We start from the raw sequence: 27,789 nt of genomic DNA on the forward strand, positions 1-27,789 counted from the left end.
ACCTATGCAAAGGTAGAGACAGGCAACTTCAGAGAGGTTTCAGGAAAAGTCTCAAGCGGCTGATCAATTAACTGACAAGAGAAAGACATGTTCTCGTTGGTTGGTTATTACTACAAAAGCTAAGTTCTACAGGTACCAAAGAATGAAGGGCACCGAAAGAAGCAGGCAAAAGAGGGGTAAGAGTGAAAGGAGAGGAAAGAGTGCATAGCTCTTAGGTCCAAACTCAGTTATGAGAAAAGGCAGTTGACTAAGTTGTGTTTTATCTTCTGAGGGCAGACTTTAAATTGGCAAAGTAAAACAGCTTTAAAAATTCTTCTAAAGGTGGAAGATGCTATAACCCAGGGAAAGTACTATTCTGGTTCTGATCCTGATCAATAAAAAGGAATGGTTATAAGGGAGAGAACATGAATGTAAAAACAAAAGAAAATAAACCTTTCATCTGGAAAACTCTACAATTGATGAGACTCTCCTTTGAAAAGGAGTTTATAAGGATTCTGAAGAAGCCCATTCGTGTGGGCTACACCACACTAAAGAAGCATTGGTGAGAGAAATCCTATTACCACCCCCAGGAGAAACAGATGGATCATCCCACCTCTAAGACATTTAGAAGCAGCTGCTTCTAGAGGCAACGTGGCTGACAAGGAGGTATACTGTCTTCTCAGGGTGTGACCTTGCCAAGATTCCTCAGATCCAGTCAGCACTACCTGCTTCGTCTCATTCATGCAGGAGAAAACTGGTATCATGAGAAAAAATGCAAAAATAATCTTTGGTGACTTTCTTCTAGCTTGTTCACAGTGCTGGGAACATAGTGAGGACTTAATAAATGCTTGTTTCCTTCCTTCCTTGGAAGTCCTACATAAAAAACCAGAAAGACTTAGAGAAACAGGTGGTATTTTTATCTCTTCAAGGTCATAATTGAAAGAGAAAGAATGATATGGGAAGTGAACAGCTGACTACATAAATGGTGTCAAAGAAGAGTATTTGGCCTAGGCAGCCATAATGGCTCCTGATACAGAATGGAATATTGTTCATCAATGCTTTTAGCAAAAGATGTGACAACCTGATCGAGATGACTTTAAAGTAAACTTTGGGGCATAAAGAGAAAAGGGAGAAAAATGCCCAAGTAAAACTGGTTCCAAACAATACTATAAACATGAGATAAAGAACAAAAGCAACTTAGTCAATGTAGCACCAAATAATTTTCAGGTGAAAATAAGAAGGAAGTTATCTGGGCTCAATACTTATCACCTGTGATTTCTACATGCTAATACAGAGTACAGACAAAGTGAAAAGTACAAGGTAATTATTATATCATTAGGTGATAAGAAAGGAGTCATGACTGTAATACAGCATAGCAAAGGAGATATGTTTAAGATAGAAACAGAGGTAGTAACATTGTATCTAAAGAAGGCACAGACCTAAATAAACAAATAAAGAGAGGGAGCACAGTGGGAAACATGTGATGGTCCACTGTGGCATGGTGGATGGGACACAGCCCTCCAGAATCAGATTTAAGTCTCACTTCCGATGGGACCTTAGGTGAAACACCACCTCTCTGGGCCTCAGTTTCTTCATCTGTAAAATGAGAATAGCAATAGAATAGAATCCTAGTTCAACCTCTAGGATGACTTCTGCAGTCTCTTCCAGCTTCAGTCTTAAAATAACGTTGTGTGAAAATATTGTAGGATTGCCCAGACACAGAAAACATGACTGATACTTTCCTGATACAGATCATAAAATTGGCCAAGAGGTAAGATATAGTAGCCAAAAGGGTTTTAACTAAATTATCTTCTGGAAATCGAATTTTGCTCCAAGCAGAGTATCTAGAGAGACTCCTTACTTCCCATTTTGGGAGATAAAATTAACAATAAAAGTGAAGTAAAAATGAAGGCTATGACTGTTCTGGGCTTAGCCTTGACTAACAATAAAGAACTGGCAGGTGATGCGGAAAAGAGAGGAAAATTAAGAAAAAAGTGACCATGTCCCATGGAGACAGTAATACTGAAGAAATGACCACACAGGAAGACTACCGCACTCTATCTCAGATGATGTGCCATTCATGTGGGAAAGTTTTAGGACCGTAAAATTTTTCTCTACCTACTCAGAGATAGTGGGAGAAAGCAGGTGATGAACACCATCAGTCTTTGAAGAAATGCAATGCCAATGGGTGGGTTGCACCTTCAGTTTTTATTTCTTGCCTGTCTTGTTTTAGGGATGGTCCAATTTCTTCCAAATGCTTGGCTCAGGGTAACTTGCAGGGTTGCAACTCACAGAATGTGTGTCTGAAAAGCTTAGACACAGTCTTATTTTTCAAATAAGGCAGAAAATAAGAACCTTACAGTTACCAAGTGTCCTGTAAAATAAAATAGGAAAGACTTCTATTGCTATTAACATTATGTTAGACCTTCTCACAGAGGGTTTCAAAGCCCAATATCATGACATTTGTGGTAGCAACACATTCCTGACTTTACCCCACTCTTTTGTCCCATATCCTTAAAATAGCTCCCTAGTCAAGACTTTCCTCAAATCTCACCTACTGCAGAAAAACTGCAGGTTGAGTAAATGAGTCATGTTTCCAAATTTTTAGACCTTGAAACTATCACAACCCACTGTATTATGGGAGTTCCAAAGCACCTAGGTCCCTGACCTAGATAAAGCTCAAATATTGATTCAGGAAGCATACACAGAGTTTAATCCTGACTGGGACCATCAGGCAAGATTTAGGAACCACAGAAGGGGTCTGAATCAGGAATTAGGGGTAAAAATAAAAGGAGGTCAAAATCTAAGCAAACTTTGACCCTCCCCCCCAAATCCTCCACTTAGAATTGCTATTCCCAACTGCATGCACTTGAAGTAACTCCAAAAATTTTAAGGGGACAGTGTTTTTCAAAAAAGGTGAAAAATTAAAACCAAAAATTAATCTCTGCTTATATTAGGTAGATAACATATGAATTTCATGTCACCTTAGCAGGTTCTTTAAAAGCCAGGATCAAGTATGTGCATGTTCTGTATCATCAGTATGGCATCAAGACTTTGTCAATAAATGAATAAGCATTTTTTTTTTTTGAGGCAATTGGGGTTAAGTGACTTGCCCAGGGTCACAGAGCTAGTGAGTGTCTGAGCTGGGATTTGAATTCAGGTTATCCTGACTCCAGGGCTGTTGGCTCTATCCACTGCACTATCAAGCTGCCCCTGAATAAGCATTTATTAAGTGCTATCTGCCAAGTATTGAAAATCTGCAAAAATGGGTGATACCTTTTATGTGATCACACTCAATACATGAGGGATGAGATTGTAACAGTATATTCTGTTTTCTACACAATATCTATTGCCACTAACTCAACAGTAATTCTTACCTCTTCCCCTTTCTACACAAAAATCAGTGCTCACACAGCAATCCTGAAGAAAAAAGCCAAGAGTGACTTTAATACTTTTAAATAGGGCCAATTTTAGAGAAGGTTGTCAAAATATACCTTCTTGCTTTGTAAAATGAATGCATTTCAGGAAAAGCAGTTATCAAGTAAATGCTATTTTCCCACTGATGCCAATAATAATCAGCCACCTGTTCTGATTTTAAAAATAAGTTAATTCCTTGAGAGAAAAAGCTAAAAACATTTCAGAGAAAGAGGTAAGATGGTGGCTGGAATGGTGGACAGTTGGGGTACAAGAGTATGATGAACTGGTTGGACTTGTTGTCTTTATAACAGTCCACTTTCCCTTTGCACCAATTTCCTGAGACTCTCTCAGTGGTAGTTTAAACCCCATGAGGGTCGGTCCCTTTGTACTAATACTTTAAGGGTCTTGCCACCATCACTGAGAAAAACACATTAACACACACACACTTTCACATATGTTTATATATATGCACTATATAATATATATTACGTGTATGTTTTCTATGATATATATGTTTGTTATAAGTTTATATTTTTGCTGTTCTATAATAGGATGATAGTATATGATTATATAATATCTATTACATTTGTCTATTTCTATATTATAGCATATATATGTACATACATACAGATGTGTGTGTTGTGTATGTGTGTATGTATATATATATACATATATATACGTATATATACATATATACGTATATATATATGTAAAACATATGTAATCAAACTCCATTCTTGCAGGTTCAGAAACCTGGCTACATTCTTCCACTTGCTGCAGTATTTGAGATGTGCTCACGGAGCTGGCAAATGATATTCTACTGACTAAATTATGTACATCAATCTATTTCTTGATGTTGAGGAAGACAAACAAATATTAAATTAACATTTTTTTTAAAAAGTAACTGATAAGTTAATGAATTATATAAATGGAAGTTTACATGGTCACTTTTCTTATCAAAAATGTCATGCTTCCCCCACAAAACTCAGAATAATTGACAACTAAGTTAGATGGACTATGCCAGTAAGTAAAGTTGTACCCTGGGAGTAAGTTTTAGGCTAGCTCTACAACTTAATTTTAAAACTTTCAGGCCCACACAACAAATTTGATCAGACTACTCATATTCACCAACCGTTCCCCACAGTGATGGTGAAGGCATGTTTCGAGTAGTGCCAAAAGCATTTAGAAAGTGAATCAATTTGCTGTGAGGTCACATTTTTATTTTCCACTAAAATATTTTCTTGCCCATGACTGGACTGAGTTTAATCTTAACTTAATTTCTTTTGGGGTCTGGCCCTGCAGGCTTGTCTTAGTTTACAAGGCTGAATTAAGACATTTTAGAGGGGCATGAACATTTGGAGGCCACTCATAGGCTATTATCCTAGTAAACAGAATATCCCTCTACTGCCCTAGTTCAAGTTCCCCACATAAAGTGCCTAACACTCCCATGGAGGAACTTTACTCATCCAGCCAGTGAGTAAGACTCTGTCCAATGCTCTTATTCATCTTCAAAATGCTCCAGGATCCTCCTCCCTGGGTGAGGAAACTGAGGAAAGAGAAGGGAGGCAACTAACATAGGGTCACTCAGAAAGTATGAGGTGGGAAACCAGGAATCCTAATTTCCAGGCCAGTGTTCTTTGCATATGGCCGCTAAAAAAAAATGTTAAATTTAAGGGGGCCTCCTCCAAACCAGATACGAACTCAGTATTTTTCTTGGGGGTTAGTGGTAAGACTCACCAGCTAAATTGCACTCAAAGCCTGGAGGACTTTGCACTACTGGACTGCAAGACAATGTGGTCAGGACCATAGCAGCCATCATCTCATCCATCTCCACTGCATCTGATTTCCTGAATGCAAACAGAGGGAGAGGTAAGGAAGATTAAGATGGCCCAAAAGAACTCCATGATCCTGTACAACCACCAACTTCTCCTCATGACTGTTTGCATGTGTATTATCCACTTTGTAGATTACTGCAATACTACAATTCTGGGATACATGGAACAATGACCCAAATAGGAGGGAGGCAGGAAACGAACAAACATTTATTAAGCTCTTACTTTGTGCCAGGCACTGTGCTAAACAATTTACAAATGTTTTCTCATTTGTTCCTCAGAACAAACCTGGGAGGTAGGTGTAATTATTCTCATTTTACAGATGAGGAAACTGAGGCAGAGAGCGGTTCAGTGAATTCAGTATCTGAGACCAGAGTTGAGCTCAGGTCCTCCTGACTCTGGACCAGTAATCTATCCACTATGCTCCCAGCTGCTCCTAACATATACCACGTTTTGCACAAGACATGTAAAGCACAGAGGTCAGATTTCTATTTTTTTTTAAATCATGTTGTGAGTTTTATTATTAATGTAAGTAAACTCAAATGAAAATTTCAGACCAATCCCAAGTAATAAAAGACATTTCAAGATCTTTAAATAAAAATTTCTTAAACCAAACTTCAATGATCAAATTCTTCCACACTGGCAAAACCTTCAGAGTTCTACAAAACTCTTTCAAAAATAAATTTGAGTTATTTGAGAAAAAAATTAGAGCTATGCTGAATGCTGGAACTACAAAAAAAAAAAAGTTAGACATATTTTGAAATAACTTCTGGAGAGCATCCCAGAATTCCAGTAACTGATAAGAGATCCACCTTAATTTCATTCCACCAAAAAATTATAGTTTATGGCAAGAAGCTAATATTATGCTCTCTCTCTTTTTTGTTTTATTATGTTTTGTGTTTCTTCTTTCTCGTGGTTCACTCCACTGGTTGTAATTCTTCTTTGCAACATGACTAATGTGAAAGCATGCTTAATGTGAATGTATATGTAGATCCTATATCAGATTGTATGCCATCTTGAGGAGAGGGGGAAGGAAGGAGAAAATTTGAAACTCAAAAGCTTGTGGAACTGAATGTTGTAAACTAAAAATAAATAATTTTTTCAAAAAAAAGAAGCTAATATTAGCACCTAGTTATAATTTAAAATTTTCTTTCATTGCTACATGAAAGAAAATGAAATTGCCACCTCTACCACATTATCTCAGGCCCCCATGGAGACACCACCTAGGACTTTATGCCCAAGAATCCTGAGACTAACAGTATCCCTTATCTCTACCTCCAGTCTGACCCTGCCACCATCAGCCAGGGGAGCAAGCAATTCCAGTAGAGAGATCTTGAGACCGTAAGAACTGTCTCCACTAATATGGTAGTCCCTGCCTCTCCTCGGTAGCCACAGATACTAAAGACCTGAAAAAGGAAGTTTTCACCACCAAAGTCCTTGGCACTGCCAAATGGTTCAACATAAGAAATGAATATGATCTTCTTAATCAAAATGACATCCAAAAGGATGAGTTTCTATATTAGTGTTCTCCCCGCTTTACACTCTAGTCAAACTGGATTATTTGCCATCTGGATCACAGGGTCTTACCAGAAGCCCTGTTTCTGAGTCCTCCAAAGGCCTAGGCATTTCCATTTGTTCTGACATTCTCCCCTAAGGACTAATAAGCCGTAACATCTTCCCACTGCCTCCTAGGACTATCACAGGTTGTCTTTTAGACTGTGAGCTCATTTTTCCACTTATATCCCCCATAATTAGCACAATGCTTTACAGAGGTAAGCCCTTAATAAATGCTTTTTTATTCATTCATTTATATGAATTGAATGAGAAGCTATCAGTCTTAGAATCCAGGAAAATTTGGATTCAAGTCCCATCTCTGACATATTTTAGCTGACAGAGGACCAACAGCTTAACTTCTCAATGCCCAAGGAACTTAAGTTATAGCTGAGCTGACAATATGGGTGAGTGAAGATAAAGCTAAGTACTAAGTATCTTTTGATTCTACAATGCTTGGGATCATCCATATCACTACATTCCTCTCTATTGAGATAGAAAATTAATTAATTCTCCACAAAGGTCAAGAACAAAAAAAAAATCTACTGAATACTAATTCACTTTGTAGATTTGGACTCACAAAAATTATCACTAAATTTAAGCCCCACATTTTTTCCAGTCTTTAGTATCTGTGGATACTGAAGAGGTAGGAGCTACTATGTTAGCAGAGACAGTTCTTATGGTCTTGAGACCATTCTCTACTGGAATTACCTGCATCCCTTAGTGATGGTGGCAGGGTCAGACTGAAGATTGAGATAGGGGATACTGTTACTCACAGGATTCTCAGACATAAAGTCCGAGGTGGTGTCTCCATGGCAGCCTGAGACGATGTGGCAGAGGTAAAGAAAATTTTAAATTTTCTAGTGGTGCAAAGGGTTTCTCAAATTCTGCATTAGAAAAGACTATGAGAATAGTTTTCTTCCTCCACACCAGAAATGGTAAATAACAGCTTATAAGGTAATGTGATCGGCAAAAATAACAAGAATGTGCTATGTAAAGTAATAAACAATATGCCTTTTACTTGCTAACACCCAAGTACATAAAACTAAGTATTTTAACAGCACCTGAAGCAGTAAGAGACTGAGTTGTCACTTAGCATAACAGAATCATTGATTCAGAGCTGGAAAGGAACTCAGGAGCCATCAAACCCAATCCCCTCATTTTACACACAAGAAAACAGAGGCCCAGAGAGACTAAATGATTTGCTGAAGGTCACTAAGGTAGGTAGTGTCTGAGTTGGGATTTGAACCCAGGACCTCTAACCCTGGAGCCAATACTCCTTCTACTGTACTACTTCTCAGAGGAAAACCCCAAATGTTTAATTTCATGGGATATCATCATCTTCTGAGAATTTGATGAAAAGAAGTGACAGACTGAGGGAAAGGAAACAAGCCTTTTCATATAGTACCTACTGTGTGCAAGGCCCTGTGGCTTTACAAATCATATCTCATTTGATCCTCACAACAACCTTGCAAGTTAGGTGGTATTATTTACCCAGTTTTACAGCTGAGGAAATTGAAGCAAACGGAAGTCAAGTGACCTGCCCAACATCACACAGCTAGTCAGTGCCTGACACTGCAGTTGAACTCAGGTCTTCCTGACTGCAGGTCTGACTGATCCTCACAACAACCTTGCAAGTTAGGTGGTATTATTTACCCAGTTTTACAGCTGAGGAAATTGAAGCAAACGGAAGTCAAGTGACCTGCCCAACATCACACAGCTAGTCAGTGCCTGACACTGCAGTTGAACTCAGGTCTTCCTGACTGCAGGTCTGACACTCTATCCGCTGTACCACCTAGCTGCCACTATGACTATGAAGTAGCAGGTTATAAAATGATGGCAAATATCATCTAAAGTCACATATAAACTGAATATTGCCAGCTGATGAAAACAAGGCAGTGAGAGTCCATCTTACCAACCAGCTACTGCTAACAGCACAAAGAGTGATGGGGTAGGTAGACCTCTGCTGTCAATGTATCAATCCCAAAGAAGGAAGGGTTTTAATTTGTTTAACCTTGACAGATCAATTTATGCAACAATATGTGGCAATTCAAAAGGTGAATCCTTTGGAGTTCTGGGGTAAGGAAATCATACCATGGAACCCAAAGTTAAGCTGTTGTTGTTCAGTTGTTTCAGCCATACCTGACTCTTCATGACCCCATTTGGGGTTTTCTTGGCAAAGATACTGGAGTGGTTTGCCATTTCCTTCTCCAGCTCATTTTTCAGATAAGGAAACTAAGGCAAACAGGGTTAAGTGACTTGCCCAGGGTCACATAGTTAGCTACTAAGTGTCTCAGGCCAGATTTGAACTCTGCTCCCTGACTCCAGGCCCAGCACTCTACCCATTGCAACACCTAGTTGGCCTAAAGCTAAGTATCTTTTGATTCTGTGATGCTTGGGATCATCCATATCACTACATTCCTCTCTACTGAGAAAGAAAATTAACAGCCAGTTAGAGGTGAGATGAGCAAATAAAGAACTCAGAGGCATGGCAAAAAGTCTCCCTCTTCTAGTGAAGGCCCATGAAAAAGCACTTATTTAGCCCTCTTTATGGTGAGGTGAGTATCCCAGGGCAACAATATGGCACTGGGAACAAAATGCTGGACTTGGTCAAGAAGACCTGAGTTCAAATCCTACTGTAGATATTTAGTAATTCTAGGACAAGTCACTTGAGTTCTTTCAGCCTCACTTTTCCTCAGCTATAAAATGAAGATAGTAATAGTTACCTACCTCGGAGTCATGAGATTCAAATGAGATAAAATACATAGAGCACTTTGCAAATCTTAAAGAATTATACAAATGCTAGCTATTATTATTAACTTATGGAGAAAAAGTCCAAAACTAAAATTCCCCAAATTAAAACTGATTGAGAGAGATCCCCAAGCTAGTCTCCCATCCCTAAACTTTGGGATCTAACTACTACCCCTAAAAGAAGGATTCCCCCCCCCCCCCCTCGCCCCGGTAGACAGGGCCCTTACTAGAGGGAATCCCTTAAATTATTGTCACTATAGCCAGGACCCTTCTGAGAGTCTCCATTACACAGACAGCTACCCATACATGCAGGGACCCCATTTCTTCCCCTACAAACCTCTTGGGGACATCAATATTCCTGGAAACAGTTCTGTACGCTGCAGCAGGAGCTGCCTGTTCCATGCTTGGTGGCAGTTGAGGCACAGAACCCTTCAGCTCCGGCAGCCACACCTCCTCTGATTTGCAGCAGATTTGCAATTTCTGATCAAGCAGCAGAACTGTCACCTTATCTTCTGCCCAGCTGTGCTGCTCTACCACTCCTGTACACTCCTGGCCCCCATACCACACACAGACCTGGGAAAAGGAAAAAGAAAAAGAAAATCTCATGGCCAGTGCCTCATAGGTCTCCTTCCAGGGTTCTAACACACCCTAAGTTAAGGTTTCTGGACCTCTCTGCCAGAAACTGCTGCTGCTTCCCCATGATCACACCTTTCCCCTTAGTCAGGGATTCGCAATTATCTGCTCCCACCTGGAGGTCCCAAGATAAACATTCTACATTGGTTATTATCTCAACAGAAATTATATAAAAGTTCTAAGTCAAGGCAGGGAATTGTCTCAGTTATAAGGGTCCTTCACCAAAAAAAAAAAAAAAAAATAAGGGTTTTCCTGATGCTCTTTAAAAAAACAAAAAACTTCTTTGTCAGTTCCCAAAAACCCTTCTGTGGCATTTCTTCAGAAAAATCCTTCTTCATAGTAAAGATATATAACTAAATAAAAACCTCATTGGTTACATTATTCTACACCTAAAGCCTACTAACTCTCCACTTAAATGGCAGAGAGAGAGTGAATGGAGATGTCTTCCTAGCACTTTCAAACTTCCCAAATCACTTTATATGCATTAATTCCACCTAATACGCCTAACAACCCTATGAGTAATCAGTATAGGAATTATCTCCATTTTACAGAGAGGGAAATGGAGACTCATGGATATTAAGCCCATCAGACAGTTGTTACTATAGAGGTGGCATCTGAACTCTGGTCAATCCAGATTTCCAGGCCAATACTCTGTCCATTACACAACATGCTGTCTCTAATACTTTACAACGTCCCCAGGTTGAGATGGTTCACTTGGTTCTGACTTGACGAATGGCTTTTGATCTGTACTCTAGGTCCGCTCTGCTGGGGATACCTAACCTAACATTCGCAATCTCCATCTAGTCCCAGAACCTCACTTGCTGCTGTCCATAGTTCCTGAATAACAAAACATTAATCCCAAAGTACCCATTAAAAAAAAACAAACTTCAAGACCAAATTTCTCCCCAAATTAATGCTGGCACTCGCTCCTTGATTCTAAAGGGTCATTTTATCTTTCCCTCCCAAAAGAGCATGGGGCATTGGAGGACCCAAGCATGCTGACAACATAGGAGAGGAGGCATCCGGCCAATCATTTACTTCAAAAAAACTCCCACCACATACAACCCTACCCACAGCACCAAAGAAGAGGAAGGAAAAGTCAAAATATAATAGAGGAAGCAGTGAGGTTCTACAGGTACCCAAAGCTTCCAAGGTCAAGATCAAATAGAGACTTTATATACTAAAATTGAGGACCCCTGAGCCAGGACAGTGACTGCCGTTCACCCCCATCCCAGCTTCCAATATCAATCCAAGATGCTTTCTTTGATGTCTATCCACCACCAGTCCCCTACTGACTGACCATCCACAATGAGTCAGTGTTACTCTAGCCCAATTTCAAAATTCCATTTGGTACACAGTGACTCCCAGTGAGAAAAAAAGCATGAAAGAAAACCTTAGCATCTAATTTTTAAAGGCTGCTGGCTCCTGCACCAAGGTATATGCCAACTAGTCTCTGCAAACATGTAAGGTAAATAGTACTCACTTCATTAGCCTCTGTGAACACTATGGGTCAGTCTAAGACATACCAACAACTCAGGTTAGTGGATTTTGGGAGCATTTCCTTCAACAGAGTGGCAAGAAGTATTATAGATTGATTATACCATTGTATAGTCACAGACAGCAGAAGGTCTGTTGTACAAAAATCCTATGACTTAGGTTCTAAAATTCCTCTCATGGGAGATGTGAGAAAATGGGTACACTATTGAACTGTTGGTGGAGCTGTAGAATGATTCAACAATTCTGGAACTAGGCCAAAAAACTATCAAACTGTGCAAATCCTTTGACCCAACAATACTACTACTAGATCTGCATATCCCAAAGAGATTAAAAAAAAAAAAAATGAAAAAGACCTATATGTACAAAGACATTTGGACCACCTCTTTTTGTGGTGGCAAAGAACTGGAAATTAAGGGAATGTTCATCAATTGGGGGATGGCTGAACAAGTTGTGGTATATGATTGTGATGGAATACAATTGTGCTATAAGAAATGATAAGGAGGATGGTTTCAGAAAAACCTGGGAAGACTGTTGAGGGCCAGGGTGGAGTGCAGTTGACAAGATCAGGATAGACCTTCTGGGAAACTGTTCTTTGAGACTGTGCTCATTATCATCCGGAATGGCTCTCCATGCCCCCCAGATGTTGCTGTCTCCGTGAGACAAACAAGAGAATTACAGAAAACAAGGGATATGTAAAATAGATGCCCTCCAGGCTAACAGTCTTTAAGATAAGACTGATTAAATCACTAGGGCAGGAGACAAGCAGAATGTCACGCAGGCTTGCAGTTTCTGTCTATAAATACCCGGACCCTCAGATCAATAAACAGAGTTGGTCTTTCTTCTTCACCACATCACGGAGCCATGGGGGGGCTACAGAAGATTTACATGAACTGATGCAAAGTGAAGTGAGCAGAACCAGATCATTATATATAGTAAAGAAGGTCTGTCTCTCATGACCAATATAGGAGAGATCAGAAATAAGTGATGAGAGAAAAAAGCATCCGTGACACTTTTCTCCCTGTACTCAATCTTAACCCCAAACTGAGAGTGAGGATTCTGAGTCTTCCAACTCCAAGCCTAAGGGGAAAGAAACACACTCCTATCCATACTGAGCTTTGACTTACCTTCTGCCCTGGCTGAAACACCACCTGCTGTAGACCTGGGACACCAGGGGCCATGAGGATCTCCTTAGAATGTTCCTGGCAGTGGTTGTCCTTGTAGACAGAGAAGGGTTGGGGGGCAACCACCCCAACCAGCTCAGCATGGGAACCTGAGGGCTGGACTGCTGCTGCTAAGCCATCTCCAGAGGCACTGGGGACAGACACTCGGGCTCCCAGAAGGGATCGTTTGCCAAGACGCCGAGACAACACACTTGCCATTCTGCCTTCTAAACTGGAAGGGAAAATAAGAAGAAAAACAATTAAATCTATATCCAGCAACTGTCACCAAGAAAGGGCACCAAGGCCCAAGGTTCCAAGGAGGAATTCTAAGCCTTTCATGTATTGTTTAGATTTGGAAAATGAGGATCTGTTTTCTCTGTCCTAAAACACACTTGGGAGTCCTCCTAATACCTTAGCTTCTTCAGATATAAATACTACACAACTAACCCACCTCACTTCAGTGCAGGTATTATTACAGAGAAAACTAACTTAGTGATCATTTTTGGAAAAAGTTTTTAGAGCTTTTCCCAAAACTAATGACAGCTGTTTTATTTATGCCTTCCTTTAATGGGCTCCTTGTATTCCAAGAGCCTTAACTCATTCATGTAATTCTGCAAGAACTGTCTCCATTTTGAAAAAGAAAAACAGATACAAGAGGAATTTCAGAGTTGACTTTGGCAGTCAATCAGCCCAATCTATACAAAGAAAAAAAGAATCCTCACTATAACACACCAAGCAAGTGGTCATCCCAAGTCTGAAGACCTACAATGAGGGCCAGCTAGGTGGTGCAGCAGATAGATTTATCTTCCTGAGTTCAAATCTGACCTCAGACACTAGCTGTGTGACTCTGGGCAAGTCATTTAACCCTGTTTGTCTCAGTTTCCTCATTTATAAAATGACCTGGAGAAAGAAATAGCAAACCACTCCAGTATCTCTGCCAAGAAAATTCCAAATTGGGTCAAAATTCCAAACTATGAAGAGTAGGATATGACTGAACGATGCAAGATCACTGCCACCCAAGAAAGCCCCTTCCAAGCTTAGATAGCTCTGATTTTCAGGAATTTTTTGTGACATCAAGTCTAAATTTGCTTTTTTGTATCCATTACTTGTTCCACCTCTAGAATCAAATAGAGAAAGCATAATGTCTCTTCTATAAGATAGATCTTCAAGTACTTAAAGACAGTCATTATACACCCTCTTCCCCTTACTTCGCTCCCAAATCCTTCAACTGATACTCTGATCACATGGACTCAAGATCTTTCACTACCCTAGCTGCCCTAGTGTCCATCTAGGCTCCTTTCATACTTATTTGACCACTCTTTCTTTGTCTCCTTTGCTAATTCATCATCCATATCAAACCCCCTAACTGTCCATCAATGTGAAGCCTGGACCTAAACAATATTCCAGATGTAGCCTGACCAGAGGAAAGAAGAGATGACCTCATCCACCTGGTTCTTGGAAGCTACTACTCTCTTTACAACAGCTTTTCAGCTGCCACATCACACTGCTCACTCACTTACAGTCTACTAAAAACCCCAGATCTTTTTCAAATTGCTTCCTTACCATAGCTCCTTCCTCTGATACTTGAGAAAATGATTTCTGAACCTGAACTTTCGAAGACTTTACTTCTGATTTCATTTTATCAGATTCAGCCCAATGTGTTCGGCCAATCAAGATCTTCTGGGATCCTGATTCTGTCATCTACTTATGTCAGCTGTCCCCCTCAACCTTGTTTCATTTGCAAATTTGATGAGGATGCCATCTATGTTTTTATTCAAATCACTACTTGAAATAAAATAAATGAAAAAATAAAAGTGAGATGGGCAGATAAATGAAATAAATAAATAAATATGCTAAGTAGCACAGAGCCAAACAGATTCTTGGCAAGATCTGTAAGAGTCTCCTTGCCAAATTATTTGAGTCTGGACATTTGACTAGTTTCAAATCCAGATAATTATGTGTTATCATGTAAGATAATGTAACTCTATTTCTGCCAAAAGAAGAGCATGAGGTTCTTTATTAAATACTTTCTAGGCAAAATTTGTTTACACGATTTTCCTGAACCTACCAGTGTAAAAAGTCTCAAAAAAAAAAAAAAAAGAAATTAAGCCTAATCTATCATGAAACCACTTCTTTGAAATCACTCCTTCCTTTTCTAGATATTCACTAACCATCTCTTTCGTGATCTGTGTGGGAACATTCCCTGAAATAGAAGTCAATCTCATTGGTTTATAGTTTGCAATCTTTCCATTTTGAAAATCAGGTCATTCTTGCCTTTCCCTAGTACCATAGTGTCTCTTCTGTCCTCCACATTCATCCCAATATCCCTGATACCACTCACATCTGCCAGTCTGAAGAGCAGCTTTTTGTTTTTGTTTGTTTTCAAAACAGTTCATCTGGGCCAGGTGATTCAAATTCATCTTAGTATTGTCTCACTTACTAGGGTAGCAAACTTCTGATAAGTCAGAAAAATAGAAACAATTTCCCAAACCTCAATACCATGCATCCTCCATCACTCATACTGTCCTACTGTCCAAGGAGGGATCCTTACCCTATCTCCTCCCCTGCCTCCTATCAGAATCTTGCTCTCTGCCCCTGGGACCAGGTTGTGATAGAAGAGCTTTTGCCTTCCCTTTCCCTAATCAAACTTCTACATCACTTCCCTGCCCTCTATATGTCATGTCACTCAGGGATGTACTAGAGCTAGCCCCTACCTACTGAAGCAGGTTATTAAATGTGCAGTGTAAATATGTACACCTCTGGCAAATCAGGAAGTTATTAAATTTTCAGTGTGACCATTTATGACTCAGAAATTGGCAAATGCTTCAAATCAGAGTTTGTTTTATTGTTCTGTTGATTGTCTAGACTTAAGTAATGGGAGAAAATGTTAAGGATGGAAATTAAACTAACATTTTTTCCTCCCAGAGAGCCAGTCATTAAACATTTACCAGCACAACCCAGATGTTACCTCTCCCACCCTTTTTCCAGCTGCCCTTTATGGATTGTCTTTTCCCATTAGAATGTAAGTTCTTGCTTGTATGTGAACATCTAGTGCTTAGCCCAGAGGCTGGCATGGAGAGCACTTAGTAAGTGCTTTCTTACACTTCTAAGAATGGCTGTCACTGAATCACAGAGCTCTTTTCATACTTATTTGACCACTCTTTCTGTCTCCTTTGTTAATTAATCCTCCATATAAAGTCCCCTAATTGTAGGTACACCTGAGGCTCTGTCCTACAACCTCTTTTCATTCTCTTTGATGATCACATTAGTGCCCATAGGTTCAAGAGTTATCTCTCCCAAATACATGCATACAGCCAGCACTAACCTCTTCCCTGAGTGCCAGTCCCACCTGCCAACTGCCTACTAAACATTTCAAACTGGATGACCTAGACTTCTCAAACTCGACATGTACAAAACAAAACTCATTCTTTTTCCCAAAAAGTCACCTCTCTTCCAAACTTGCTCATTTTTGTCATGGGTAACACCATCATTTAAGGATGTGAAAGGTTCTCATCCTCAGAGTGACCCTCAACACCTCACTCTCCTCCACCCAATGATTCTAAGCAGTTGCCCAGTATCATCACTGCTACTCCATAACACATCTCACATTCATCCCCTTCTGTCTGTGAACAATCACCACCTTAGTCCAGGTTCTCATCACCTCTCACATGGATGATGGCAATAGCCTCCTAATTGGCTTCAGTTTTCTCCTGTCCAATCTCTCTGCAATACAGCTGCTGAAATGACCTTCCTAAAGCACAAGCATGTCCATGCTTAATATACTACAAGAGCTCCCCTCTGGATTAAATTCAAATTTTAAGCCTTTCACAGGTTCCAACCTACCTTTCCAGCATCATGTTACTCCCCAGTACACATAATATAGTCCAGTTAAATTGGTCTCGCTGTTCCTTTTGTTTCCTATCTCAGTGTCTTTGAAGCAACCATCCCCCCCAAGCCTGGACTTCACTCCCTTATTTTGTTCCAAGTTCCCCTCCAGTGACACCTCCTCCCTGAGGCCTCTCCCGATCCTTCTGCTGCCAGTGTCTCCCTACAGAAATTCCCTTGTTTACTTTATTTATATTGACATATGCACATCTTGCCCAAAAGAAAAAAGCACTTTGAGGGTAAGAACTATTTTATTTTTGCCATTTTGTTGCAATGTCTAGCACACTGCCTGGCATGTAGCAGACAGGTACTTAATAAATGTTTGCTGATTCAGTCATTTAGATCCATCCCTCTACCTTCAAGAGTCTATCTTTTCTCCCGGAAGGAGGAAATTAAGTTCTACACATTCCTTCAATACAAACCCACGTTTTAAAATTTCACTGTCAAGAAATTCTTCCAAGTCCAGACTCAACTCTACTATGCAACCTCTATATAATAAATTCAGTTTCATTCCAAGTAATTGGGAAATAAGGAATTCCAATAAACAAAATATATCCTAAGTAATACAGTTCCCATATTTGTACTGCCTGTAAATCACCAATATGCAAATAGAGTCATAGATCTAGAGCTGGAAGGGACATTGGAAGCTATATGGTCTAACTCCTCATTTTGCAAATGAGGAACTACGTGCCTAGGGAGATTAGAATGCAATAAAAATATAATTATAAATTTTTCCTCAAAAAAGAAATTTTCCCTTTCATCTAACCTATATCTCCCATACTAAAGTTTAATCCAATTCTATTCTCAGTTGAGATGAACATTTGGTCACTGGCCTGGGTATGGTAAGCCCTCATTTGAATAATCCTTCAGATCCCTGAAAAGTATAATTAAATATTCTCAGTCTTATCTTCTCCAAGTTGAATAAATCTCCCTTTTTTCTCTCAGGTCCTATTTTCCAATCCCTTAGTCATCTGTGTAGCTTCTTCTCTAAAACCTTTACAAATATCCCGGGTTCCCCTTTGGCTACACAATCCTAGAATAGACAAAAGTCAGCATTGTGTGTAAAAAAAAAAAAAAAAGATTACCTCACAGTTCCTACAGCCTATGTGGTTTTACTTTTGCATTCCAATATCAGGTTCAGTTTTTGGATTGACGCACAATACAGCACTGCTTTCTTGTGAGACCACTATGCACCAAAACTCTTTTTCTGCCATTTTTATAGAAGAATAATTATTTTCTCATCTTATATTTGTTAAGCTTAAAAAATTTCCCCAAGAAACACTTTAATATGTGTTTTTGATGTTGAAACTTGCCACCAACCCCCTCTTTCATAGAAAATTTTGGTGGGGATCAAGGACCTGAGAAACAAGCCCCCATCACAAACCTTTTCTACCCACAAAGGATTAGACGACAGGGAGGGTCTCAAAGTAATTAAGGTTTAGGTCAGATATTCCAGTACCCAAACTCATCCCACTGGCTTTTGTGAGCCTCAGATGTCCCTTTTTAATACCCCTTGGTTCCACCAGAAATTAAGATTCTGCTTATTTAATTCTCTGCAATTGGAATCAAGATGACCCAAGCTCAAATTTCACCTCAGGGACTTCCTAGCTATGTTGTGGGACCCACATCAAGTCATCACTCCATTGAGCTTCAATTTCCTCATCTGTTAAATAGAAATAACCATAGCCCCTTGTGAGGATCAATTGAGATAATGTCTACAAGGAGGTTTGCAAATCTTAAACATTACAGGAAGAGTAAGGGACAGCCACGAAGGACCGAGCTAAAATCCTGCCCCTGGTCTCCCCTCATAGAATCCCAGCTTATGTACCATTTTCTCCATGAAATCTTTCCTGATCCCAGGGACAGCTGGTGCACAGTGAATAAAGCCCTGGACCTAGAGTCAGGAAGTCCTGCCTAAGGTCAAATCCAGCCTCAGACAGACACTTTCACTAACTGTGGGACTCTGAGCAAATCATCACTTAACCTTTGTCTGCCTCAGTTTCCTCAATGTAAAACTGGGATGATAATAATAGCACCTACTCCCTATGGTTGATGTGATTAAAGGAGATAATACTTACGAAGTGGCAGATACAGTGCCGATTACATGGTAAGCACAATATAAATGTTTATTCCCTTCCTCCCTGATCTCTCCTCAACAGCTGGTACCCTCCCCCCTCGCAGACTACCTTGTATTTAACTACTTTGTATCTATTTCTATTTAATCATTTTATATTTATGTTGCATATATTTTTATACGTACTTACTTATCTCACCCATTAGAACTCATGCTCCTTGTGAGTAGAGACTATTTCATTTTTGGATTTGTATTCCCAGCACCTTGTACTGAGCCTGGCATTTAATAAAGGCTTATTGCCTGACTGATTAAACATGAGCAACCTGTCTTGAGCTTCCGTTAACATGTAAAGCTGTAAGAGATAGACTGTAATCTCAGTTAGTAAGAGCAGTACCCAACTGGCAAAAATCACTGGTCTGTGACATGCTGACCTAACTTATGAAACCTGTATTTAAGTCCTGGGATGATACTTCTTTGGTTGTAGAAGATCTCAAAGTCTTTAAGAGCAGAGTACAAGCTCTGGTAGGTCCCAAGATAAAAAGAATCAAATACAAGCCTATTATCAAAAGACCAGCCTAGCTGGGTGCAAAGAGGCATAGTAATAGAAGTCATTAGGTGATGGGGTTTTTTTTGGTCACAGCAACTTGTGAAACCACCTACAAAGACAGAAAAGGAATCAAAATTGGTACAGATGAAATCAGAGATCCCCAAAGTAATGAAGATGCTAGAATAGGCAGTAACAACTGGACTTGCCAGAAACAAGCACAGTGGAAAGGGCACTGGATTTAGAGTCAGAAAAAGAATCTGGGTTCAAATTCCTCCAGGTACTTAGTATCTCTAGCTGTGTGACCTTGAAGGAGTTACTTAACAGCTCTTAGCCTCAGTTTCCCCATGTGTAAAATGAAAAGATTGAACTAGACAGTATCTAAGATCTCTTGCAACAACAGATCTGTCGGTCTTAAAGGACTTAAACATACAACATACATTCCACCATATACTATGCATATCCTCTACCAATGAGTCGTGTCTAATCCTACGGTTGTGACCCTACATACCTACCAACAGATGACTGGTCACTAAGTCTTTCCCTTCCTTTTGCTGTTAAACTTCTAAAATGAAAAATGTAGCTACTGCTATAACATATATGTATAATAATTAACTTATGACTGTACAATAATACACAATGTCCTTAGGTCCCATTTCCTCACTAACCTCCCTAAATGTCACAATCTGGCTTCAGCGTCCATTCCTTTCTGAAACTGCTGTCTTGAAAGTCATTAATAACATCCTCTTTGCCAAATTCAATAGCATTTCCTCAGTTCTTGTCTTGATATCATAGGCATCTGACAGTTTAGTGCTCCATCCTCCAAACTCTCCCTTCTCTTAACTTTTAGAAGTCTATGTTGTCTTTGCATTATTCCTCCTTGTCTCTCTGAAATAAGATAAGAGCTATTAGAATATAGCTTAAAGGCAGGGACCCTGCTTTTTGCCTTCCATTATATTCCCAGTGCTTACTTAAAATTAAAACATAGTTCCTGGCACATAAAAAATACAAAATAAAAGCTTGCTGACTGACCCACTAGAATCATACACTCCTAAAGTTAGAATGGCCCTCTGATCATCTATTTCAACCTGTACAGCTAGGTGACAGTGGGTAGAGCACAATCCTTGGAGTCAGAATGGCCTGAGTTCAAATCTGGCCTCACTCTTGCTAGCTGTGTGACCCTGGGCACGTCACCCCCTCCCCCAGCTCCTCACCAAAAAGACTAAAAGAGCAGGGGAAAAAATCCCCCCAAAAATGCTCATCTAGTTTTTATTTGAAGAATTTCAGTAATAATAGTTCATTACCTTTTGAGGCAACCCATTCCATTTCTGGACAGCACTAATATTTTTAGGAAGCTTTTTCCTTATACTGGCCCAAAATCAATTCCTCTAATTCCTACCCAGCAGAATTCCTACCCAAATTCTGTTACTCTAGGGCAAAGCAAAGCAAATCTAATCCCTCTTCCACAGAGGAACCCTCTAAACAGTGTAAGAAGGCTGTGTACATTGGAAAGGGCACTGGCCCCAGAGTTTTGAGAACTCAGTATCTATCTTGCCTCTGATACTGCCTGTATGATCTTGGGTAAGTTATTTAATTTCTCTGGACATCAGTTTACTAATTTTGCACATTAGAAGGTTGAATTAGATAGTCTCTGAGATCCCTTCCAACTCTAGATCTCTGAACCTCTATCTATGAGGCTTTAAACATACCCCATTTCCTTAATCTTTGGGCTAAATAAGCATGCCCAGTTTCTTTCATCCCTCCTTGCATGGTACAATTCTGAGTCCTTTCTGTCACCCTGTTTCTATGTATTCTCTAGCTTATTAATGTCTTCCTAAAACATGACACCTAGAATTGGAAGGTCTGACCAGATCAGAGATCACTTTCATTAATTTTTCTTTCTATTTGTAGAGAGATCACAAGTATTCCAAACAACTTGACAAACTGTCCCCTAATTTGAGAAAGAACTGCCTTCCCTCCCTACAGAACCATGTATACATGTAAGTTATGCTGTGTCAGCTAAACTATGCCACGAACAAAAGGCTACGTGCTTGAATTTGGAGCTCCCCTCCCGATTTCACAATCCTGTGCCCACAGAATTTAAACAGTCTCAACAAAATGACTAATGGCCACATAGTCTGTCTTGAAAAGAGGAAACAAGCACAGCAGTGTCTGTTGTGCCAAAAGAGCAATGCAGAGGACAGTAAAGGTTACTGGGCTACAAGTCACTTGAAACACTTTACATATGTGATCTCCTTTGAGCCTCATAATGACCCTATGAGGCAGGTACTACAGATGTTACTACCCTGTCTAACAGATGAGGACACTGAGGCTAAGAGACTGTGACCCACATAATCATGCAGCTCCGAAGTATGAGAGACAAAATGTGAACCCAGGTTATCCTGACTCCAAGTTCAGCACTCTTATTCCAACCTGGAAAAATCCACACCCACCCAGGTTTTCTGATTCCAAGACCCACGTTCTTTAAGATGTTGACTTGGACTTTGGGCACAGCCTGACTTAAATGAAGCATTCTGCATTAATGATGAGTACATGTAAACAGCTTTGTGTCTTTTCGTGGTTTTAATGTCTTCCCAGTCTGTTTTTGAGTGTGTTGTGAAACAGTTAGCTCTTTCCCCTTTGGTTTGATAAAACTATTGGGCCAGCCCTGCTGCCCAACCCAGTCTTTCCCTGCTAAATGTCCAATAAATCTTCCTATAAAATTCAGCCCCATAAAAGAGGACCTCCTCCCTGTTTGACCATCACAAGCATGTCTGTCTCACTAGACGGAGGAAGATAAAGAGCAAAATCACAGATTTAGAGCTGGAAGGGACCTTAGAGGACATAAGGTACAATTTCATTTTACAGATAAAGTAACAAAAGTCAAGTGAATTTGCCAAGGTCATACAGGCAGCAAATGACTGCTAGGCAAGAGGATGGGTGAGAAATGAGATTCATCCATCATCATTTCTCTCTTTCCATCCCCAAAATAGTTCAAAGTGCACTGAGTAGATGCAAATTGAAATTTCTTGTTTATCTTTTTTCCTTAAACTTGTTTGGCTAAGCTCCATAAAAATTAAACACTTTTCACACTCTATATATATACATTTGGTTTCTTATCTTTAATTTTTTTTTTTAGATCACAAGATTGCCCAGATCCTATTATTCAGATTTGTGACCTTTACAGGAAATCAGAATAAGGCAGTGAACTGGTAGGAGCACTGAATAGAGATGAGTTTGGATAACTGTCCACAATAAAGATCCTTACCAATTGCTGAGTTGGGCTTCAACTATTATGATTAATACTGGGTCAAACTTTTCTTAACCTGTTTTGTTTTGTTTTGTTTTTTATACTTTACATCCCTTAGGTCCTATCCTACCTTTATCTCACTACACAGTGGCAAAATGGTACATTATTTGAAAAGACAGTTCACATACATAGCAGATTTCTGGATTTAAAAATAATAATAATAATTCAGCCATAAATACTAAAAAGGGGGAGCGTGGGGGAGAGGGGAGTCACTGGTTTCTTTTTCTGGATTCTGTTCACGATCTCAAAGAACAGATCTCACAAGATTTTAGAGCAAGGCTGTCTATCTCATCCCCTTCATTTTATAAATGGGGAAACTGAGGTCCAAATAGATGTGAGTTACTGGCTCACAGTCACATAGATAATTAGGGGCAGAGCAAGAAACTAGAAATGGGGCCTAAATGTGAACTCTGTGAAAAACAAAAAAGTAACATTTTAAGGGGGGGAACAGTAAGAAAACAAAAGCCAATGTCACTAAAAAGTTCTGACTTAGATTCTGACATTTTACATCCATAGAAACCATCATAGTCTAAGGTAATAAATACTAGATTTGGAGGACCTAGGCATGAATCTGAGCTGTGTCACTTAGTATACCTGTTCAAAATCATTTAACTGCCCCAGAGAATCAGCTACTTCTTCTGTAATATAAGAATAATTATAGTATTTCACAAGTAAAATACTATCTACTTTTAAAAGCACTACATGAAATGTGAATTATGTTCAACAAAATAAGGCTACTATCTCCCCAAACTTTAAAAGAATTAAACTGAGAACATTTTTTAAAGTGGGGGACAGACTACTTTTCCCCCCAAAATGTTTTCTCCCACCTCACTCCTATCACCCAAGGAGAGGTGATTAAGTCCCACTTTTAGCTTAACTCCATCTGAATGGCACAGGCCTGTGTACCCTAAACAACCACAAGATGGCAATGTTACTCCTCCACAAAAGCAGACAATTTTACTCTCTACAAAATAAAATGTAACATTTTTTAGGGCACAAAATTAAGGCTCCTCTACACAGAGTAAGAGAAAAAAGCCAGCATCTTGAAATTACTTATACTTCTAAATTTTAGGCAGAACAAAAAACAAGTAATTAATTCTGGAGATATTCAATATTTAAAACGAAATTAAAAGATCTCAATTTTTTCACAGCAATAAGTAGTCCTAATTCATATAAAGCTGTTGCTTCCTTGACTGCCTCAGGCACAGTTTGTTTCTATGACACTGTTCCCTAGAATATTGTTTCACCTAATTTGTTTTCACAGAACCACAAAGTCTACCTGCAGCAATATAGCAAATAAGTTACTTCTTTGCCCCTCAATTTTATTTTCACAAATGCAGACTCACTGGAGTATTACCATATTATCCTCTAGCATTTCCCCCCAGAGTTAGTAAGTCTACTAAGTTATCTTTCACCTTCTATCCGCCATCAAGTTGCTTTCTTGTTTCGTATGTCTCTCTTCTCCCTCATTTCTACTGACCAGAATATAGAATTTTAACATACCCCTATTTATTTAACAGAGCTTTTAAAAACAAGTGAATCCTTTTACATTTCAGTCTTTTTTCAATTAAAAATCAAAACACCTAAATTAAATTGCTACTTCCCCCAAGAATAAATACACCATAAATTTACAGTTAAATTGACTCATGCATGCTCCTTCAAAAAAGGTCTCTTTTTACACTCTACCAACAATCTACCCTCAAGTTAAAGGTCAATGCCTTATGCCAACACTGGTAAACAGACTAAATCACTGTTAATCATTTAGTAGCTCTAGAGAGACCTTTAAACATTGCTTGCTTTCTTAAAGGGCACTAAGAGAAAATATGATCATCCTAAAACTTTAATAAAAGCTTTGGCCAACTTTATGCTAAGAGCAAGACAATGAATCTCCAGGAATAAATTCAATTCAACAAACATTAAAGACCTGTCAGATGAAAACCAGGGTAGATTCCTCTCATATTAATTGAATTATTTCTTTCAAGTGAATGAGTAATGACAATAGAAACTGGTTTTATATCTACTGAGTGAGTGTGTGTGTGTGTGTGTGTGTGTGTGTGTGTACAGCCCTACTGACAGCACAGTCAGATAAGAGGTCCTTAAGAATCTAGATGTAAATAACAAGTTACTTCAGGCCCATACACCATTTTGCAAAACCAATCTTCTGTTGTCTTGTGCTAAAATCAGTGTCCTGGTCTATTGTTCTCCTTTCATTTTATGCTCCTATTGTACTTATATTATGATATAACTTCCTTCATACCAATTTTCCTCTCCTCCATCCCCCCTTTTTTCTTCTGAGTTATTAAGTGTCCCACTTTACCCAGCCACTTTTCTGAAGTCTCTGCCATACATTACAGCAAAGTGATGACAGGAATAAACCTACATAGTAGCAACGATCACATTCTAGCCTGATGAGTAAGGGGAGGAGGAAAAGCCAATTAAGGCATTCTTTACTTAATAGAAATTCACTTAACAGAATTCTAGACTTACAAGAGCCAGCATTCAAACTCAGGTCCTCAAATTTCAGATCCAACACTCTTTCCAATACAATACAACACAACTACCTTCTTAGAATCTGAGGTGGGATTCAAACCCAAGTCCTTCTTGACTCCCTTCTACACACTACACACTGCTTCCCTAAAAGAATCTCCCAAAACTAGAAGCGTAACAAGGAGGTACCATCTCACTCCTCTCTCCTAACATGTATGTTCTGTCCAACGTCCCCAAATAATCAACATTTTCCAAGGCTCAATAAATATCAATTTGCTGTACTAGAAGCATGAGGATACCCACCATCCGCTGAATAAAAGGAACAGGAGTAAGAACAAGCTCTATCTACTACAATAATCTGTCCAGTTGCTATTTGACATTCAACAGGTGCCAGACAAGTCCATGTCCCAGCTGACACTAGACAATGCCTCCATTAAGAAGGGAGGGGAAAAGACTGAATGTCCCCATCTACTATGTCTTCCCATTCATCCACGGATACTATAACCAACTGTTATAGTGGTTAGTGAGCAGCATGTCTAGAAAGAGGCCAAGCATCAATCATTATCGACCAACAGGACTGCACCGATGGAGCTACCATGAGAGATACACAGTAAGTGCTACAAACCCTCAGTGGACTTAGATTCTAGTTCCAAAGATGAGAGTTTGACATCATGAAACAGTAACAAGTGCTACAAAGCCAAATATAATTAAGCTGGGACACACCGGCTAGAAGAAATGCAGACCAGTGGTGTCAAACTCAAAGAGATGGGGGAGGGGGGGCACTAAACCATGCATGAGGATCCTGGAGGGTCACATACTGACTCAGAAAACCACGTTTACATATTTCTTCTTTTGAATTGATACATCAATATTCAAATCATGTAGGAACTACCTTTTAAGCTGGGTTAGGCTATATATGGGAGTGGTGTACGCCACGCTCAGGAAGATTGTGGACCAAAAGCGGCCGTCCATGGGCATTACAGATCTGATGGAGAATTTTAGAAGCAAGGAAACCAGTGAAAGCTGGAATAGTCAGAGGGAACTGAGTTGGGTCGTAGGAGTTCTGACAAGGACAAATAAAGAGAATTATCCTTGGCTAAGATAGGTTAAGAATTGAGGAGTACATAAAAATTTAGCCAAATTACTAAGTTTTAATGATTTGTCAAGTCTCTAATGGGATTAAGTGCTGCCCAAGTCTTTGCAGCGTATTAAATTCTGACTTTAGGGATTTTTATTTTGTGACATTCTGACTACAATATGGCATTAACACTTTAAATATACTGGTTAGTGTTTTGATACACACACACGTGTGTGTGTGTATATGATATATATAAACCTTCTTTAAATGTGTAGTTTTTAAAGGTTTATGGATATTTTTAAGTTTGATCTTAGTATCTCTAAAGGCCAAAACATTATGCAGTAAACTTTCTCTCTGATTTCATAACAGATGTTAACTCTGGGAAAAAAAGTTTCACTTAACACAATTTACTCAAACAGCAAACAACTTAAATATTCTACTAATAAAGCTAAAGTCAGCCAAGAACAGTCCATGGAATGCTCAGTGTGAAATGAGGAAGAAGTAGATTCATGAAATCAGAGATTCAATTGCTGGAAGAGACTTTTGAGATTTTATAGGAAATATAGGGAATTCATATAAAAAATAAGAAATTAACTAATCCAGGGTCAAGCAGTTTGGAAATGTCCAAAGCAGGATTCAAATGCAACTCTAAGGCTCACACTCTCATCCACTTATCACACTGCCCCCCTCAAACCCCATTTCTGATAATCCAATAGCCTAGGATTTAACTACTAAGGTACAAACTTTTGACACAGATCAGATCTTTCTTGGTAAAAATCAGATTTTTTTTTCAAGAGGAGACACATTTATTATATGAAGATTCATCTGGGATCTTCCTATTTTTTTCTAATGGTGACCATCTGTATCCCCATCTTCAAAAGTCAGTTTTTCCACTAACTCACTTCATGCCCATAGGGAAAAGGCACTTATTTTCACTTCCTTTTGGTTCTATTTCTGTTTCTACTAAAGAAGGGAGTTTGATCAAATCATCTTCAAGATCCCATCCAGCTCCAACATTCTGAGATTCTAGCTAACATACCTCCAACTTCCCCACCAACACTACTACTACTATTTCCCTTTTCTCAAACTTCACAGTGGGTAAGATGCTTTCTCAGAATCAGGGAAGAGTTCACACCATAGGTGGTATCTTTGCTCAGGCAGGATACTCCTTGCTCCAAGGACTGCTGTTAATCACACACACACACACACACACACACACACACACACACACACACACACACACACACACGGCAGCAGCTAGGTAGCGCAGTAGATAGAACACCAGGCCTAAATCAGGAAGACTCATCTCCTTGAGTTTAAATCTGGCCTCAGACACTTACTAACTGCGTAATCCTGGGCAAGTCACTTAACCCTGTTTGCCTCAGTTTCCTCATCTGTTAAATGAGCTAGAAAAGGAAATGGCAAACTACTCCTGTACCTTTGCCAAGAAAACCCCAAATGGGGTCATAAAGACTCAGAGACTACTGGCACAACAGAACAACATACAGACATATATACACATGGACATACATGTGCATGCACACACGTATGTGTAAGTCTGTTTAAACACTGACATTTTTACTAATTCTGA

At 39.3% G+C, this 27,789-nt stretch overlaps 1 protein-coding gene across 5 annotated transcripts in view; it reads right to left on the minus strand.

The window, feature by feature from the left end:
- ZNF395 (zinc finger protein 395) overlaps positions 1-27,789 on the minus strand; it is a 73,855-nt gene that overhangs the window by 13,625 nt on the left and 32,441 nt on the right. For all 5 annotated transcript variants that reach the window (XM_072634800.1, XM_072634801.1, XM_072634799.1 and 2 more), the window contains exons 2-4: positions 12,785-13,052; positions 9,868-10,103; positions 5,134-5,243 (exon numbers count right to left, since the gene is read on the minus strand). In XM_072634800.1, coding sequence (XP_072490901.1) covers positions 5,134-5,243; positions 9,868-10,103; positions 12,785-13,039 — 601 coding nt within the window. In that variant the 5' untranslated portion in view covers positions 13,040-13,052. The remainder of the gene's footprint in view (positions 1-5,133; positions 5,244-9,867; positions 10,104-12,784; positions 13,053-27,789) is intronic.

Source organism: Notamacropus eugenii, chromosome 1 (genome assembly GCF_028372415.1).
Source record: "Notamacropus eugenii isolate mMacEug1 chromosome 1, mMacEug1.pri_v2, whole genome shotgun sequence".
NCBI classification, from domain to species: Eukaryota; Metazoa; Chordata; class Mammalia; order Diprotodontia; family Macropodidae; genus Notamacropus; species Notamacropus eugenii.